This window comes from Taurulus bubalis (assembly GCF_910589615.1).
Source record: "Taurulus bubalis genome assembly, chromosome: 1".
Lineage (NCBI taxonomy): Eukaryota > Metazoa > Chordata > Actinopteri > Perciformes > Cottidae > Taurulus > Taurulus bubalis.
Genome location: NC_136589.1, coordinates 8196507 through 8214230, shown reverse-complemented (window position 1 = coordinate 8214230; position 17724 = coordinate 8196507). Strand labels below are relative to the sequence as shown.

At 41.4% G+C, this 17724-nt stretch overlaps 1 protein-coding gene across 1 annotated transcript in view; it reads left to right on the top strand.

The window, feature by feature from the left end:
- Positions 1 to 6188: 6188 nt before the first annotated feature.
- rcan3 (regulator of calcineurin 3) overlaps positions 6189 to 17724 on the top strand; it is a gene marked incomplete at its 3' end in the record, with an annotated part of 33421 nt that continues 21885 nt past the window's right edge. Inside the window, 3 exon segments of the mRNA XM_079217255.1 lie at positions 6189 to 6324; positions 6327 to 6379; positions 6383 to 6397. Of these exon segments, the coding sequence (XP_079073381.1) occupies positions 6195 to 6324; positions 6327 to 6379; positions 6383 to 6397 (198 nt within the window). The 5' untranslated portion in view covers positions 6189 to 6194.

The window sequence follows — 17724 nt, the reverse complement described above, 5'->3', positions numbered from 1 at the left end:
TGTTCTAACTTCAACTTAAATTACACTGATGCCACTAACCAGCCTGATGTTTATGTCCTAACTGCTTTGATGAAAAAGTAAAATAATAAATTCCCCAGCAAAATGCTCTGATACGGCAGAGTACACCATAAACTGCATTATGGGATATTGGGATTATTCCATAACCTCTTGAGAGAGATGTTTCCATTTTGATGCGTGAAAAATCCTACTGCCCTGCAACTCGTCGTCTTTCTGGCACCAAGTTGCTTGAAATTAAAGTATTGAACAACAAAAAAGCTACTAAAAGTCCATTTTAATTTTTTTTTCTATGTTGTGTACAATATTTTGTGTGTGCAACAGGTGGACCAGAGAACAGAGCTGTTATATGTGGACGCTTGCATGCACTCTCTCGACGTTGTGCTCGGTCTTGCTCCCGCCCCTTCCTGCAGTCTCATTGGTCGCCGCGAGCCTCCGCCGGCTTGTCATTGGTCTCACCTGCGGGTGCAGACGCTGGAGTCGGCTACATCGGATGGTGTCCAATAATCCAGTAATAACAAACACCGACGCGTCTGACATCAGTCTCACCAAACACCGGTGTAGCTTTGTGTCGGAAAAATCCTGTGTTTAGTCCAGTTGCAATGGGTCGTTTCGGCCGCGTTCACTGACTTTAGTGGGGTGAGTAATACTGACTCGCGTTTACGCATTTAAACCAGTTACAAAGTGGAACATATCCGTTAACGTGCAACCACGTCTCCGCGCTAACTCCGCGCTAACTCCGCCTCTTTATTTGAGAATGAATTGGCACCGGAAATGCAGTGTTGTCGCGAGGGAATCTGCTACTTTTAGTCTGAACGCGCATGCAGCAATTTTGCACGAGTCGTTTCCGGGACCGTAGGGGTTCCCTCCGAGCGCGCGCGATGTCACGGTCCTGTGCGGTCATGTACATGCTGTGGACGTGATGCTGACGATGTCATTGCCTTCGCGTGCTCTTGTTGCACGTCATTCTACAGAGATCGAAGGACAATATGACTGAATATTAGTTATTGGTCTATAATCAACATGCATATCGTATTTCCCCTAATTAGTTTGAGACAATCATGTTAGTTGTTAGATGGTATTGTGATTAAGATATTAAAGAAACCATCATTCGTGTTAAATGCCCCACTAGATGGCACTCTATCGACAGTGCAGTGTGTGAAGTTTCACATTTAGTGTCAGACATTTTCTTCATCATATAACCCTTTTCTTTTTTACAATTGTTATTCCACGTGCTTTCTTTTTTGATCAGTAAAACGATGGCAAATAATTCAATTAGTTGACAGAAATGAACCACATCAAGTAATTTTTTTAAAGCAAATATGAAAAAGTCGGCGGGCCCTGCGGGGAAGGGGGGCCAGGGGAGGGGAGGAGAGGAAGAGAGAGAGAGAGAGGTCACTCTTACCTGTCTTAAAAACTTGAGAGCCCTGTGACTATGTTAGCTAAGGTTAGCTACGCACGTATGATACAATTTAAAATAAACTCTATGAGTTTGGTTTTCTCCGATCGGGGTAGGTACAGTTGGTACAGTTGATGAGGTTACAACCATGTCACTGTCTTGTATTACACTCGATGAAGATAAGCTGAAGTTGAATGAGCCATTAAATCCTTAAAACTCGCTAGCTAAAGACAGCAGCAGTATTTAACATCACTAAACCCACAAGTGTTAACATTGTTTTAAGTAACTGAATAGACAACTTATGTTAGCTTAGTTAGTGGTATCATGTAGTGAAGGTGAGGCACAAGTTATTCATAATTTGCTCTGTGTTTTTGATGTTTTTGAAACAGTACATTGATACTGTCATGGTAATACTTACTTTTTTTCTTTTAGTGTCAGAATGGAAACCAACAACAAACACCTCAGGTAATTGCTTAATTTGTTTCGATATAGCCTGTGTGCCAGTAATGCATTACACTACAACGTCCTTTTAATACTACATCTAAAATCCCTTTCCAGTATGATGCACATGAAGCATGACAACACGACAACTCCTGTCCCTGATTTCAAGTGTCACACCTGAAAAACCCCAGGGACAAAGGCAGGTTATGGAGAGATCCTCAGTGCAAACTGAGATTGCCAGGTAGACAGGCATGCACTGTCAATGAGCCAGTCAAATGTGTCATTAATCTGGGTTTTACCATGATGGCAGCAGTACAATTACGCAACTGTCATATAACATTAATTATGCCTTTATTTAAGGCTATCTGGTTATGGCCAATTTGAATCTAATTGTCCAGTCTACGAAAAGCCAACTTTGCAAAAGCAGCGGGTTCATAATTACTGTACTTAAATTGAAATATATTGTATGTTTATTGTACCTGCTAATACAACCAAAAGAGGAGGAATACATCAAGATTTGGGATCATCCCCAAAATCTGTTGTTTTAATTTTTGTTGGTGTTTTCACATGTGGAAGTGGAAGGAGAAAACTCTGTTGTTCCTCTGGAGGCTGAGGGCTACACTGGGTCCATACTGAAAGGTTCCCCAAGTGCAGGCAAAAGCATGCTCTATATTGTTCCTCTCCAAGATGAACTAGAGCTAACACCTCTTCCTGCAAGAGCACCAGAGTTTGCACTGATGCCGAAAGCCAGCTGCAAAACAGCCTCTGCAAATGCTGGCACTCCATAATGACTGTCTTCACTCACGCCCAGAAACAGGTGAATTACCTTACAGTTTGGGGTTAAGGATGATCAAAATAAGTGCAAATTGTAATTTTAGGAACAAGTAACCTTTTCTGTTTAATATATCATCTTTAAAAGCTGTCAACAAATGATCTTAGTTAATCGTAATGAGCATTATATTTAACTGTTTGCATATAAAATGACTGGAGATTTTTTCTGTTCTACTCTTTGTATTTCTCTTCAAGATGCACAACCGTATGGCAACACGGCAGGAGAGGCTTTGACTGCATCCTCATCATGCAGTGGATGATGCTCAAGCTCACAGACATCTGCTAATGGAAGATCGGCAAACAAAACAAACACAATGTTCCAGAGTAATTTTATACTGCAGCTATTTATGCCATGTTGTTATAATGTGAGTGAGCAAAATAAACACACATAAGTATGTATTTACTGTGCTTGATTTGTAATTATTTAAAAGTACATACTTGTTTTAGAATAAGCACATTAGATTTGCATCAAGTTTATCAATGGGTAACTTCATCCAAAAAATGAGGTCTGCTGAAGGACATGCATATAGATGTCCCGTCCAAAAGCAGAGGAATCGACGGTGGGGTCAGACCTTCAGCTGACAAGGGGCATACAGTGACCCCGTGCTCTGCATCGGCACCATCAGGTTCCTCTTCTTGCAAGTGTTCTGCTTGCAGGATCTGAGATGGACCAAACACATACATTAATTACAATTATAGCCATTGCCTCATTTTTTTAAATAAAATTAATGAATACCATACTTTAAATTGCATGTCTTTGTTCTATAATACACACTACCTCCTGCAGGATTTATTTTAAATGGTATCATACGTGCATACGTTACATGCACGCAGAAAGTGGGGCTGCATGTCAACACAGCAGTCCTCCATGTCGTTCTTTAAAGAAAGAGACTCCACGACATTAACAACATGAAAACAAAGAGAAGTGCTGCTACATTTAAAATAATGTTGACAAACAGCAATATAATGTCAACTTTCCTCCGTGTCCTCCTCATGTAACCTCCCGTTAGTGTGTGTGTGTGTGTGTGTGCCAAGAGCCCAGTCGAACCCACTAATAGAAACTCCTGCCTCATTCAGCAGCGTATGCCCCGCCCACTACGTCCAAACTCAAGTTGTAGCTGTTCATTTTGAGAGCTAGTTTTTATGTTTTATTTTGAGAGCAAAGATTTTTTATTTGAGAGCAAAGGTTTTTTATTTGAGAGCAACGGTTTTTTAATTGTAGCCAGAAATTCTAGTTACAAATGAGAAATTTGCTCTCAAAACGCGTAATGAAGAAACAAATCTCTGCATCAAGCTGCGCTGCATATAGAGTGTCCTGTTCCTTAAACTATTTCAATCTGAAAAAAGGACCACATCATCTTATCAATTTCTGGGCCGCTTATGACCACGAAATCACGTTGTTGGCTAAGCCCAACTACGTGATTTGCTTCATTCTACTTTGAGTTAAAAAAAAACAAAAACATCCTGCAACCAGATCCGCCGGTGTGCCGGTTTAACGTTAACGAGTGACTGTGTGAACTGAACCAGCATGTTATATCACGTTAAGCAAGTCTGAACTGTAAAGGAACATAAAATAACTTTAACGCCAACACTACCCAAAAACGTTAGCTAACGTGATGGCAAGCTGTCTAGCTTGTTATTAAAAAACTGGTTGGAGAAAAATGAAGACGCCGTCGACATCTTAAGGCTGATTTGCCAAGACTCGACGCGTCACATCAAAGATGTTTTATTGCGAAGATCACAACATCAGCTTTTCTCCGTGTCTCACTCCCATCTCAGAAACGCTGGCGGCCAGTTGTAGACATGGTGTAGCTGTGTCCACAGAAGCTGGTTCCTTTCACGTCAGTCTGTTGTTTTATGGTGAGGTCCGGTTGATCTGGGACCAGGTGCTTTACCTGTAGTTTCTCTGCCAAAGTTCTTCTCTCAAACTGGTGTTGGAGGAGAGATTATGCTGAGTTAGCATTTGGTTTTCTTTGAAGAGCAGTGCTCCTGCTCGCTGCTGGCATGTTGTTATAACGGGTGGCACGCGCCTCGTCTTTATATTACTGGGTATATTCCATAGCTCAAAAACCCAAATATTGACAATGCATTAATAAATATAAATATATATATATATATAATATATATATATATATATATATATATATATATAATATATATATATATATATATATATATATATATATATATATATTTAAATATATATATAATATATATATATGAGGGCCCTGTTGCCCTCTATTGGCAACAGGGCCTGTGGAAAAAACAGTGACACAACCAGCAAGTCCGTTTCTCAAGCTTCAGCCTGAGATTCTAGGTTCTAGCTTCTAGTCACGCTGCCCCACTGACCAATCACAGCACATGTTAATGGTCACGCCGGGCCACTGACCAATCATACATCCACGGCATTTCGCAGGCGCTGCACGTCAAAGAATACACCCAGCTTGTCAAACTAAAGATCTGATTTGTTGAAGTCTATGACAATCAACGACAACATCCACTCCCTGTGTACTTTAATCTGCGAAGGCATGCTTAAACTGCTTTAATAGAGTCCATAGAGACACAAGAGGAAAAATTTGATTGGAGGAAACTATCTTTCAAACCAGCTGCAATGGAAGCAGTGCTGCAGGCAGAAGGCAGAGCAACAGAGGAAGACAGGAGCTGTGAAATAAGAAAATAATCTAATAGGGAAAAATTATTATAATACATGTGTATTTGTGAAAAACAATAAAATTATAAAATAGCTATAACTTTGTGATTCTGTTTAGGCCAGCAGAGAAGGCTTAGCAGGCCCTGACGGCACACCACTTATGGATATATATATATATATATATATATATATATATATATATATATATATATATATATATATATATATACGTATATATATATATATATATATATATATATATATATATATATATATATATATATATATATATATATATATGTACATAATGGACTAAATAATTAGAAAAAACAATCATTTCTTGCTGCCTTAATACAAATACAGTACCTCAAGGCATCATTGAAAGAGGGTTCTCTAAACCAATTGGATTAGTAGAAAGAGTTTCTCATAGTCACGAGTGATTGCCCAAATATACTGCATGAATCATAACCTCACAGACTATTTAAATCAGGAATACTGACCTACAAGTTGATGTCAACATGACATCTCTGTTTTATATGTATTTATTTTTTGTTTGCTTCATCTTTTGTCCTATTCATCTTATTTTCTCGCCATCTTCAACTGTCACTCCATCCTTGATCTTCCTTCTTTTCCCTCTCTGTTTTTCTCTTTTATCTCCCACAACCACAGTGGGGTGTCATCACTGGTTAAGTGCAACCCTGTAATCTTCATGCATCAATGACTCACTATATCTTATTCTTTGAGCGCAACATCCAGCCAGCATATTCACCAATATTATTACTTAACCTCCCCTCTCCTCAGTTCCCACCCTCTGTGGTCCCCACCTGCTTGTCAGTTGACTTCCCAAAAGGCTTCAACATGCTGCGAGAGAGCTCCAAGGTGTGGAGCAACGGCTCAGAGGCCTACAGCAGCGATCCTGAGGAGGACGAGGAAGAGGACATGATGTTTGGGGAGACCGATCAGGACGGCATGGCGGAGGAGATGATGGATCTAGCGACCTCCCCACGGCGCTCTTTGCATGCAATGTCCATGAAGCAGTGTTATGAGAGGATATAGACAGGGTGAGATGGAGCAAACTCACTTTCTGTGTGTGTGTGTGTGTGTGTGTGTGTGTGTGTGTGTGTGTGTGTGTGTGTGTGTGTGTGTGTGTGTTTGAGTCATCATGCTGAATGTGTCAGCGCATTCAAGATCCAAAGACTAGCAACTCATGCATGATGTCATCCACAGCTTTCAATCCTGTCATAATCTCAAACTGCGCCGCTGATCGCTCAACCGCAAGGGCACACACACACACACACACACACACACACACACACACACACACATATATACACACCTCATGCTGTTATTTATTTGCCAATAAACATAAAGAACAATTTGAATCATGAGCCATGGTCAGCCTGAATCTATGTGCCTGTACATATCGTTTGATCATGCAGTGTGTTATTCACACCCACTTATACTTGTAGATGTGGTGACAGGCCTCATACAAAAGCCTGCTTACAGTACAGATGTGTTACATTTGTAACCATGCACACACAGGCTGTATATATTCTGTGAAGGCCTCTCTGGGATGTGTCGAGTCCCGCTGTCACAGCTTTATTAGACTCCTCGGAGCGGGAACACTTGGGATCACTGGATCCTGTTTTCTGGAGGATACAGAGCAAATACTTTTAATTTTCTGCCCTCTAATCCAATTATGCTCTCCTACCATCTCTCCATCCATCCAGCTGGCATGCCTCCCTCTCTTTAGTCTCCCAGTCTTTCATTCTCAGTCAAGTCTATCCACCCATCTCACCTCTAGAAGCTGTCTTTTCCACAACATTTTCCTCTCCTCTTTCTGATCACTTGGTAACTTTCTTCTCCTTCAATTCTTTTAATATCACCGTCCTCTTTCTCTCTCTCTCTTGAGCGTTCTTTATTTATCCTCTCTATGTATATGAATGCAGAGCGGAGAGGCTAAATCTAGCGCATACACAAAATCCCTTTAAATGAATCACTCCTTGCTTTGTGAGATCGCTGTTTGTACACCCATTGCTCCTAGCGATGGAGTCTGCCGCCTCCCCTCCCTTTCCTATTTTCCTCCTCGCTTCATTACGATTCCCACACCGCGCTTTTAAGTGGAAATGCCACCCACGCACCCTTCAGTCAGAGCTTGTCAATAGATTGTTCTCCATATGGTTCAATTAAATGAGCCACGCTAAAAATAGAACTTTTGACATTTATTTAAACTTTCAAAATGAGCACAGAAAAAGATGAGGTATGAAATTGAAAAACAGGCTGCTTGTGATATTTTCAAAGCACAAACAGTTGCTTTATGAGGCTGTTTTGGGCTTGTAGCAGTGCCGTTTGTTTCTGCACACACACAAACATACACAACGCATTCTAAAATTGTCTGCTTTTTCCTACACTTGACATCTTTAACCCCAGTGTCTGCATCCTCAGTATAGAGCAGGGACATGGCAACCTACATGTTTGTGTCTTTGGGCTCTTGGCTCCCTCCCAACAATGACATTACCTTCTGTTTCTGCTCTCAAAGGCCTGCACGCAGGAGGATGGGCTGTTTCTGTAATCACACTGTGCTCTTTGAGAGAGGGAGGGACAGGGAGAGAAAGACATGTGCCCCCATATTTATAAGAAGCTCTTAGTGGGCTGTGAAAGCCTTTCCTTTCTTCTGCATTAGTGAAAAGACAGTAAAACCTAGTGGCACACGTTCTCTTTTATCTGCAGTATTTTGTTCCCCTGATCAGCTTTCATGCAGAATGTAGAGACACCGTCAACGTTTTTTTACAGTTTCTTTAGGAAGTTCAGCTCAGGTCTGGTCAGATCAGCCCACCTCTCCACTGAAATGATTGGGTTTATTATTCATTTACTCATTAAAATTCATTCTCATGATTAAAACAGGGCTGTGCAACCACATTTAATGATTTGAATGATCTCTCACCGAGCTTTAATCATCGGTCTCTCAATTAAGAACCTCAAATATGAAGGCTATTATTTTTAATTGACCTTGTGTCATTATTGTAGTAAATGCAACATTTAAATGAATTCTGGTGGCACACTTTTTTATTTAAAACTATTTAACTGTCTAAAAGCACCTCAGACAAAGATTGAAATAAATCCAGGACTTCATCGTTCTATTTCCGACCGAGTCTGATATGTGTTGCAATTAGGATGGGATAGGATTGGTCGGTCATGCACTTTATTCATCCCCAAGGGGAAATGTGATTGTGACAGCAGCAATCAGAGTTACATAGAAGACAATCAAGAAAATTCAATAAATAATACAAAATGCAAAGCATATGAAGTGTGTAAATAAATATAGTATATACAGGAAAAGCGGTGCTAGGGTTATTGATGTTGGTGTTGATGATTCAATTGACTGGCCAGGGGTGATTTATTATACAGTCTTATTGCAGTAGGCAGAAATGTTCTCCTGTATCGGTCCTTGTGACAGCAAACTGTATGAGTCTCTTAATTTAAGTACTAATTGAAGCAACCAAAAAGGAAATCTGGTCTGGGTCTTTGGGTTTCAGATTTGACTTTATGCTGGATTATGCTGAGTCACTTATACCTCCCTGTCACAGTTCAGCTCCACACCCTCCTCACTCTGTTTGTCAGTCGCTCCCTCCTCTTCATCCCTCATTCCCTTCACCTGGTCCTCACGCCCGTCCCACCTGCAGCCCATTTCTTCATTAGTTCCTCACTATATAGGTCCCCTCACTTGTGCTTACCCGCCTTCCTGCTCCTCACTCAGTTGTACTCTGCCTGCCTGTTTCCGGAGAGTCCATTAAAAGGTCTAAGATCCCTGGAGTCACGTGTGTGTGTTGCTCTTGGGTCCAGATATGACCCCGTAACACCTCCCATTTGCTTTCCTTGGACTGGCTCTCGCTGTGTCCCGGGGGATGATCGACTATCAGCATAGGAATACAATTGACAGCGTTGCATAAAGTGAGCACAGCTGCAGCCGGTGGGGCCTTTTAATTCTGACAAGATTCGTCAACTACAGCCCCTACAGAACTCAAGTGTGTACAAGGAGCGAGATAGTTGGAAACAGAGGTGTGCATGAGCAAAGTAACGAGGAAGAGTGGTTTCTGTGCTTGTCGAGGGAAAGGTCAGAGAAGCCATTATAAGTCGTCCCTCATAGTACCCAGTGTATAGCAGGCCTAATCAGCACAGAGCAAAGCTTTCATCGCTGCTACCGCTGCTGTCAGACTCCACTCTCCTCAATCCATAACCAGTGCAATCAAGCAAGCAGCAGCTGCAACCTTAATACAACACCCAGCCAAATGGTTTTATCTTCGACAACCAAACAAAAATGTGTTAAGGTCTCTATTCACTCTATTCTTCAAGTATGAAAGCTTTCAGCTGAACTAAATCCATATTTTTATATTAACAATGGCTCAGATGATTAAGTGTAATGTGAAGGCTGGTTTCTCTTGCAGCTCCTTTCAGCGCCACAGAGCATTCAGTGTCTTTCACTTCATTATTTTGGTTTTACAAACTGTGACCTTTGTGTTTGGTTCACTCTCACCACTCATTTACAGACGCAGCAGGTGGCAGTCAGGAGCTAGAAAGCTCATCTACTGTGAACCCACTCCACACTATACCTACTCAGCACTAAATGGATGACAGACAAGTTAAGTGACACAGTGGAGCATTTAGCAGCTGAATAATATGGATATCTGAATTGCATCTGTTGGGTGGCCAGAAACATGACTCCAGCTGAGTTTTACCCTATGACTGTACAGTGACAATGTTTGCCTTCTTACAAACGGGAAAAACAAAAGTGCTGAGTGAGTGCAAGGGCGGGAATTGTCAATACTAATGCCAATACCAAAAGTAATACTGATGGGTCTGATTCCTTATTTAGCAAATATGTATAGGCATTATTTAATGTACTCCTCTTGTTAGAGTATTATATGAACTCTGTTTATTATAGCTGTTTTGTGATATATATTTTTTATTTGTGAGCTGTATGGGGCTAATGTGGTGTTAATGCAACAGTCAAAGTAACTGTTAAATTACTGTTGGCCTAACTGTTGTGTATTTTACTCTTGCTCTCGTGGACTTGTGTGTCTTTACGGGATGTGTTTCTGTGCTGTACCTCGTGTGGACTTAATGTTAATCTTTCACTGAAAGAGTTTTCTTAATACTGTAGTGATTTAGCTTTTGGTCTATCTATTGTTTGATTATATTTTTCTGATGTATAATCACTATGATTGAGTTTAAAATCCTTGTCCTATTTAATAGCAACACCATCCCCCTTTGCGGTAGATAATACGCATTAAACTCTTTCAATTTAAACTAGGGACTAGTTCTTGGTGGGAAATGGATCCAATCAAAACTATATTTAGTAGAGTTTATCCAGAGTAGCAAGGTCAGTGTTTCTGAAAAAATATAGAATATAATTTTTCAAAGCTTAAAGCACCTCAAATAAAATTCCATTCACCTCCATTGTATTGGGCTGTAGGCAGAAAACTCATGGATGTATATTATATATGAGCACATTAAAACCAAACTATTGCAGTATCCACTAGATTATTTGTCCAGCATATCTACTGCAGAAGCCCTACGAATATGTTCCCAAACTGTTCCTTTCAGCAATGCATTAGCAGAATAGCAGCGATAGAGTGCTGTAAGTATGTGAAAAGTTGAACCGCTTCGGTGGACACTTCAGTCTAACATCTCTGATAGTGTGACTCGTATACATCAGACGATAAAGTAAGACCAGAGCAGAGTGGAGCGACGAAGCATCTCAGGGACTAAAGATAGCGTGATGGAGGGTGTGTAAAGTGTAAAGTGAACGTCGGTGTGTGTTTGCACGCACAACGGATTGTTTGTACGCACAGTGCGCATGCACGCGCGTGGTAGTGATATGTTTGCATGTGTCAGACTACAGCCTATTTTTGGGTGTCGGCCCCGGAGGGGGGGGTGAACGTGAGGCAGCGGGTGCTTGGCAGGCTGAAGGTCAGACATGATGCAGTGCGGAGTGAGTGAGTGAGTGAGTGAGTGAGTGAGTGAGTGCCGCTGGCCCCTGCTCCCGCTGCGGCCCGGATATTATTCTGGTACACGGATGTCTCACCGACCCAGTGTGCTTGTTTTGCCTTTATTCATCAAACAGACGAAAGCAAAAAGCAATTTAAGTCAAGCAGACAACAATGGAAAGCAGTTTGGCTGAATTGAGCTGTTGTGGCACTCAGGGCGGCAAAGTATTTTGCACATTTGATAAGATGACAGTGTTTTCTTTTGCAATGACAATTTTCCCTTTTTTCTGTGTGCAACTACAATGCTCCGTGCATTTTGATGAATATCTCAAGTCAAAGTCAGCTACTTTTCCAGTAAAAAGTGAGCCAAGCTAATACTGTGACCCGATTGTGTGGCAAAATATCTGTAATATCTGTAACGCCAATTAATGTGTTTACAGAACATTGTTGACCATTTACTGCAAAGGTTGAAAACATCAAAGATCTTTGTGCCTGTGCAGAAGAGCTGTAAATGAAACAGGAAAGTGATGATAAGGTAAACGATAAAGGCCCTGCACACCCGTGGTGAACCCACCCAGGGGTTTTTAATTATTTTGGATGAGTAGGTCTCTTCTCAGGACTGTACAGAGTGTGCTTGATCGGTATCTTGCGCATTTCCCATTTCAGTTTGGTATGCAGAACAGCCTGGCGGTCTTGCACTGACCGCACAGAGCCATCACTGGTGTTATTAGGAACACCCGGCTTTCCCAGCCATGACGAGGCAAAGGCTGAGTCTGAAACCACTCCCTCGTCCACCCATTCATTATTCCCTATATGTAACAAGACACAGATGTTACTCTTTGGCGAGCTGCGAATTGAGATTTTGAACACAACAGTTTTTTTTTGTGGTAATGTGTCCATGGACATTACTTTTATTTAGTGAGTCACTTTTTTAAATATATAGGTAGTGATGTCAGGCCTGTACGCTCTTTTTGTTTTGCCATTGCAGGGTAAATGCAGTCAATAACAATAATTATGGCCCTGTAGCACTCAGGTGGGCCAGGGCTGTGGCATTGTGAGTTCTGGCTCACTGGTTGTGACACACTCGCTAGAACAGGACCATAATTACCATTTTTTTGTATTTGTACTTGGAAAGACACACAGTGGTAATAAAAATATCTGTTTTTATTACCACTGTGTGTAATTTGCATTGTCACTCTTAGACAGAATGTAATTTAATGACCTTGTAATTTAGAAAAGTCATTATTGTTATGTCATATTGTACTTTCTAAACCTCAAACATTGCCACATGTATTTAAAGATCCTTCTATCCTCGTCATGATAAATTAATTTGCTTTCATAGTTTTTCTTATATTATAAGATACTCACACAGTACCACTCCCACACCGTCAGCGTTAGAGCTTTAGGGAAATAGATTTTTCCTCTTTGATCTGTGAACGCAGTTGGTTTTGTGTATGGTTGCTTTGATAAAAGAGACTGCTCATCTTGCCCACAGACTCATCTTACCCCGCCCTCTCCGACTACACAGCGGCTGATTATGAAACTATAAGATTTAGCATGCTTCGTAAAGCTGCTGTGTTTTTTGTTCTTAGTCGTGCTCTTGTGAGTCTATTTAAATCCAGATTATTTTCTGGTTCAATCAGTCTAAAAAAAGAATTGTTCTGTGGGCGTTTTCAAGAATAGCAGCTCACAATGCAACAACAGAACACCATCTCATATTTGATTGAAGTATAAATGGAGTCCCATGAATTTAAGCGTAACTGCAATCAGTCCATGACGTAGAAAATGTTCTGCACATAATTGCTTTTAGGTATGAGTGTGTAAAATGAGGAGCTGAAATAAACCCACTGGCAACAGGAAGTATGTGTGACTGATCTGATCGTGAGAATTTAAGAGAACATGTCTATTTTTAAAGATATGTTTTTAAAATCTAATGGAACGTTTTTTTCTTCTTCTGTTGGACTGTGTTGTACGTCTGAAAGTGGTAACTTGTGCAAAGACATTTTTCGTCACTGCACTGTAGCTCCAGTTAGCTTGAATCCTCCCTTTTTTCTCTTTTCTTTTACTTTCCTGTTTACTTCCAGAGCTTTATTGACGTTTCAGTGTTGTGTGGCTCCTGAGTCTGTTCCCCTGTGAGGCTGCTTCTTGGAGTTATTTATGAGGAGAGAGAGGTGGGGAGACCGGCATCCAAATCAATTCCTGCCGGTTGTCATTTACAGAAAAGGACTATTGACAGACTGTTTCTCTGAACCTGTCTTTTGCTGTTGTTACTTTGCTGGAAAAGGGAAATGCAACTGTGTATGTGACTTCCCCCCCAATTCAATTGGGTTTCCTTTGCTTCTTGTTTGTTCCTGTTTTTCTTTTGATCGTTCATTTGTTCATTTCTCCCTCAATTGCTTTTTCTCCCTGTCATTTAAGTTCATCTTTATGTGCAACTCACTTTCTTTGCCTATCACTGTCTCCGTTATGTTGCTTATTGATGAGCTATACCCAAGTTATTGCCGTCTGGGCGGCCTGTGTGGCAACCTGTCCCTGTGATTTGTACAGTTTGAGCATCTGTTGCACTGATGGCAGGTGGGTTCTCTAAAGCAGTGTTCCCATGTACCCCTGGGGGTACGTGAGATATATTTTAAATGAGCATCCATTAAAAAATCCTTTAAAAATTGTTATTTAATAAATAGTTCATAAACTGAATTGTATATATTCCATAATAAATCAGACACTGATGGCACAGCGCTGTGTATTACATCTTTTTTTCAACCCAAAATGCTTTTTTCACAGGGGGTACACCACCGAAAACAGGTTGAGAACCACTGCTCTAAAGAAATATATGGAAGCTATGGCATAACTCTGTCTCCCTTTTCATTTAGTTTGCTTATGAATCATGCTTTGAAGTTTGCATCTTTATACTAATTGTTCTCATTTAAAATGAGTGAAAGAATAGAGAGCTCTCCCTATCCTGTCTATCGTTTGCATTTCCCTCTTTGTTGGCCTGCATCAGGAAATGGCACCCACTTTTTCTCAGAGCACTGTGTTGTGTCCGAAGCTCTGGGTGTCCCAAGCCACCGTGGGTCCTTCCCCGTCAGTTCTTTTTCTTTGTTGTGTCTGGTATTCAGTGGCGATGCCTGCATGCGGGTCGGAGAGTCTGCCCAACCAATCCAAAGATTTGACCTGATTTCAAAGCAAAGCAATCAGTGGAACCGTCGGCACGTGTCGCTCGGCGCTTCCTCGTCCATCCCCCTCCTCTCACTCTGTCCCGCTCACACGGTTATATGGCAGCTCATCTCTGCAGCTCCTAAGCTGCTGGACTGGGTTAAAACACTGAACAGCTGCTGGTGTCCCACCAGATGTGGGCTGTGAACCAGAAACATACTATGCTGTCATCTCCCATGTTTGTGATGCGGTTTGTAAAAGCACTCTGTACACAAAGCAGATTTTTTTATTTTATTCAATTACTTGTTTACATATTGATAAGTTATCAAAAGGTATTCTCACATGGGAGCAAAAGCATAATCGGAAGTGCCTCTGGTGCAGCCTAAAAGGCTGGATTGCATATCGGTGAGTACGTGAGTCTATGCACTAGGAGGAGTACTAGTTAATGTTGCTATTAGCAGCCGGTGGGCATCACATTCCTGCTTGGCTAAATGAGGTAACTAACAGCTGATTTACAGAGGTTGCACTGAGTTACATTATGATGCGCTCAGGCTCCATTCAGTAAAAATGGTTATTGGGCAAAGATAAATGATAATGACCTATCGTTATTTCTTTGCCACGACTGCGTTCTGCAAAGACACACCCCCTACTTGGCCTCTGATTGGTTCTGACCCTGATGTAAGAATGTTGGTATGTAACCACCTGTATGGTGCATTATCCTCTTACGATGTTCTACCTGAGCCCCAGTGAAAAGAGCACACATGGCCGTCAAAATGAAATAACTAAAACTGTTCTAACTTTGGAAAATAACACCTTGTGATTATGTAGTCATAGTCTAGAGGTGTCTAGAGGAATATTGGACATTCTACCTGTACAGTTGCATGCGCTCACTTCCCCTGGCAACATGCTCCTTTTTGTTAATTAGAAGAAATAATGTTACAGTCAGCCTCTGGGAGTTGTCTGTCACTGTTGATTAAAGCTTGATTGCCAGAAGTCGTGTAAAACTTATCTGTCAAGATTTTGTTTTTCCTCCAAATCACTAAACACTGCAGCAGCCACATTCTCTCCCTCACATGTCATCCTGTCAGCTCTTCTGCAAGATGCAAGCCAACAGATAAAACACATTTTGGAGTGCTTTGAAGGAGTGTTGATCGCGGCTACTAGTGCTCATCATTTACATTTGATGGCTGCTGTCTGCTCCTCAGGTATTCATGCTGTCCTTTGCACCTGATAGCTCCTCTCTCTCTCCTCTCTCTCTCACACACTACTTGTATTCCCTCTGTGCCGTCCTGCATCCCTGTGCTTCTCCCCCGCTCTTTCTCACCTACACTCTGTAGATCTGTCTGTCTGCCCTGTAGACACTCTTTTATCCTCCCATCCCTCTGTCTCCCCCTGGCTCCCTGCGCCTGTACTTGGCTGCTTGCTTTATAAATAGCTTGGCCTAGATTACAGCAGCTGCATTGGCGCTGGCACCGGGGGTTGGGTTGGCTGGGCCAAGGGAGGTAGCCTGGTGTAACAAGAGGTTGGCAGTGAAGGGATGGTGTGCGTGTGTATAGACGTGTGTGTGTGTGTGTGTGTGTGCGCGTGTGCGTGTGCATGTGTGTGTATATAAAGATCATATTGATAGTGCACCCAGAGCCTGCAGTCTTCATTCCTTGCATTATTCTGCTGTTACGACACACACACACACACACACACACACACACACACACACACGCACACACACAGACTTTATTTTGGGTGAATTGTTGTAGTGAATAAATGTTTACCTGTGTTTGTTTGGAATTTACAGATGTTTAAGCACAAATAAATTAAAAAATATATATATATTTTTTTATTTGTCCTTGTGTTCATGAGTTGGATTGTTTGGTTCGTGCGTCAATGTACGTTATGCGTGTTATGAGCATGCGTATATCCGCCCACCGTGATGATCCACTGCCCTGATTTTCTCCCTCCTGCTCATCTGCAGAGCTCTACTTCAGAATACAAATTCTGCTCGTCAGTGAGTCTGAGACACAGTGTCTCACCCTTTGAGCATCTCTGCTGCCTCTGTGCCGCTTCCTCTTCTCATCTCTTATAAAGTGCATCATGCAAATTAGAGAGACTGAAATATCTGTGCCTTGTATGTAAATGTAGGCTGCATGTACAGTACATTCATTTATTTTTACATGCGCGTAAAGAAATGGAGGCTAAGCTAAAAAGAAAAATCTGATTTCCATTGCTTTAATATAACAACATATTTTGCTTTTTATGTGCACAGTGCAACAAACTTTAAGGCCATAAGAATACGCAACTTTGCGGTGTCTTTCCCGTCAAATTTAGCTCCAGTTTTTAACTGAAACATCTGGATGGTCCTTAAAGCAATAGTTTCCTTGCCGGGAGTCAGATAACAAGATGTAACGTAAGCTTTCGAGGAGCTGGTTGCCTTTGAACAGCGAGCTGTATCCAGCATTTGTAAAAGCTGAGCTGCTGCTGGCTCAGATATACAGATGAGCGAGTGGTATCCATCTCTTCCTCTAACTCACCACAAAGATACATATACAGTGTAGCAGGACACATTGTAAACGCGTACATTTATTCCAGACAAAACTACCAATTTGAATCAGTGTCATCCTGAAATAATCGTTGCTATTAAAGTAAAACACCGACTGATACTGTTATTAACACGTCTTACAAGGTGACTGCATTCAAACGGTTCTAACTATCCGCATTTTGTAAGAAATGAGCCGTCGCTCTTCTCACCTATAAATCCTTCTTTGAAACGGATAAAGAATGTGTTTTATTTTCCAACATGGGGTCTTGTTTCTGACTGTCAGATCTAATGGAGGGAATTGTGAATGAGGGGAAGAGAATTGAGAATGAGGAGGAGTAGGAGAGCTGCAGAATGAGGCCAGAGAGGAAGAAAAGTGCTTCATCAGCCACAGTGATCCATCCTACTTATCAATAGTGACAAAATGGATCAGAGGAGTGCTTTGATAATCAAAAACATTTCAGTCCACATCCAATGAACTGTACCGTATGTCTGTGGCAAGTGCCGTACGGCAGTGTTTCCGAACCTTTTTATTTTCAGACGTCCGCCCAACTGTCATGCACATAAATTGATATTAATGTGGATGTCGCTTAAAGGTGCTTCCTACGAGATTGGGAGCATTTCTATTGCCTCTCACCCGTGCTCAAAATGGCGATGGCTGCGCTTGCAGCTAACGGTAAAATGGCTTTCAGGTCTTCTGACCACTCAAAGCACTTTA